Raw genomic sequence first — 1,997 nt, 5'->3', positions numbered from 1 at the left:
CCCGGCAGCTCGCAGGCGGGGGACGCCGCGCGCGCCGCCATCGCCTTCAGCTTCTTCTCCGTTCTCAGCTGGGTGAGTGCGGGTCCGTGCGCGGCGGGGGCGGGGCTCGGCCCTGGGCGACCCCGGATGACCGCAAGCTCCCGCTCAGGTGGCGCTCACGGTGAAGGCCCTGCAACGATTCCGGCTGGGCACCGACATGTCGCTCTTCGCCACCGACCAGCTGAGCACCGGGGCGGGCCAGACCTACCCAGGCTACCCGGTGGGCAGTGGCGTGGAAGGCACCGAGACCTACCAGAGCCCGCCCTTCACCGAGACCCTGGACACCAGCCCCAAAGGGTACCAGGTGCCTGCTTACTAGGGGCTGGCAGGCGCGGACCAGGGCTCGAAGGCCATCCCACTGGCGCAGGCCCCAAGGCCCCCTGGGACCTCCCTCAGGTCCTTACAACCCATTGCCAGGGGCAGCGTGGGTGGCCACTGGGGGCTGTCTGGGACCAAGAGGGGGTCTTCTCTCACGTGCCTGGGCTGTCCCCAACAAGTTCCCCCAGTCCCCTCAACACTGGGCCCCAGGCCTGAGGTCCTGAGAAGGGGACAGCACCACCCAGGACATGTGTCCTCCAGCCTGGAATGGGCTGGCCTGGGGGAGGCATTCCCCTCGAGAGCCATCCAACCTGGGGCTCACCTGTCCACTCTGGGCACAGGGTTCCAGCCGCCCTCTACGACCAGGTGCAGGGGCTGCCCAGGACAGGGAGACAGGGGAAGGACACCACCCCCATTCTGAGGCTGGGGAGCCTGGCTACTGTTCCCCATCCCATGTCGCTGTGGGTAGTGGCTGTCCTTGCTTCTGTCATGGTGGTTATTCCCAGCCAGAGCCTCCCTTCACTTCCTCTCGCAGGCTCCATAGAACAGCCTGGCCCTGTCGATGTCGTGATTGTGGTCAAGTTTTCAGGTTCCACCCCATAGTGCTCCTCTGTCTGTGGCCCCCACTCCAGCCCCTACCTATTTTCACCCAGGCCCCTGCCCAGGTGTGGGTGGCTCTGGCCAGGAAGGCACCAGCGCTGTCTCAGCCCTCTAGGAAGCCCTTGCCCAAGGGAGGAGCAGGACCCCTGTGTGCCAGGCAAGGAGAGAGGCCCAGAGGCTCCGTCTGCCCACCATGCCCCTGGAGATGGCCCATGGGCTGTTCCGTTTGCCTTTGTTTCCCGGACCAGTCCCTCCTTCCCCACCCACTCCCCATTTTAAAGCCCAGCCCCAGGTTGGGACCCCGCTGCATAACTGACTACTGATGCATTGCTTGAAGCTGGCTTTTCACATTAAGTCAACACCAAGTGTGGTGGCCATATTTCATCTTACAGAAAGACACCTCCCTCTGGAGTTGCAGTTGAGTGACAACCCTGTACATTGTAGCATAGACCAATTCTGTGTGGATATTTCAGTGAACATGTTTACAATTTTTGTATATATCGATCTCTCCCTCACTCTTCTGAAAGAACAATCAGAGATTGTGTATTTTCAGTGTCCCATGCCCCAACTGCAACTTCTTTACAATAAAGACTATAAATGAGTTGACTGTGACCTGGACACTCCTGAATCATTCATTATCCCTGACCCTTCTGGTACCAGGGGTTGGGATCTGAGGGTCACCAGGGCCCAGAATCCAGGAGAGGGCAGGGAGGTGGAGGCTAGGCTGACCAGGTTCTGCCCTCCCCTCCCCATTTAACACACTGACCTGGACAAAAACTCTGCTGCTCAGAACAGGTCTCTGGAGACTCTGACTCAAAAAAAAAAAAATAGTGTACGGTTCAGTGACATTAATTACACTCCCAGTATTGTGCGTCTGTCACCATCATCTATTTCCAAAACTTTTGCATCACCTTTTTTATTTTGAGTTGGAGTCTCACTCCGTGGCCCAGACTGGAGTGCAGTAGCCGCTCCCGGCCACCGCAACCTCGACCTGCTGGGTTCCGGCGATCCTTCCGCCTCAGCCTTCCAAGTAGCTGGAA

At 59.1% G+C, this 1,997-nt stretch overlaps 1 protein-coding gene across 1 annotated transcript; it reads left to right on the top strand.

Annotated features, from left to right (window-relative positions):
* SYNGR3 (synaptogyrin 3) lies at nt 1–1,569 on the top strand (the record flags this gene model as incomplete). Its single annotated transcript, XM_021707867.1, has 2 exons — nt 1–72; nt 149–1,569. Coding segments are annotated over 2 exons (282 nt in total), but the record flags the coding sequence as incomplete, so codon positions are not given.
* Between the last annotated feature and the right edge of the window lie 428 nt (nt 1,570–1,997).

This window comes from Carlito syrichta, unplaced genomic scaffold (genome assembly GCF_000164805.1).
Source record: "Carlito syrichta isolate Samal-C Ts95f unplaced genomic scaffold, Tarsius_syrichta-2.0.1 Scaffold126536, whole genome shotgun sequence".
Lineage (NCBI taxonomy): Eukaryota > Metazoa > Chordata > Mammalia > Primates > Tarsiidae > Carlito > Carlito syrichta.
This window is presented reverse-complemented; position numbering and strand designations above follow the sequence as displayed.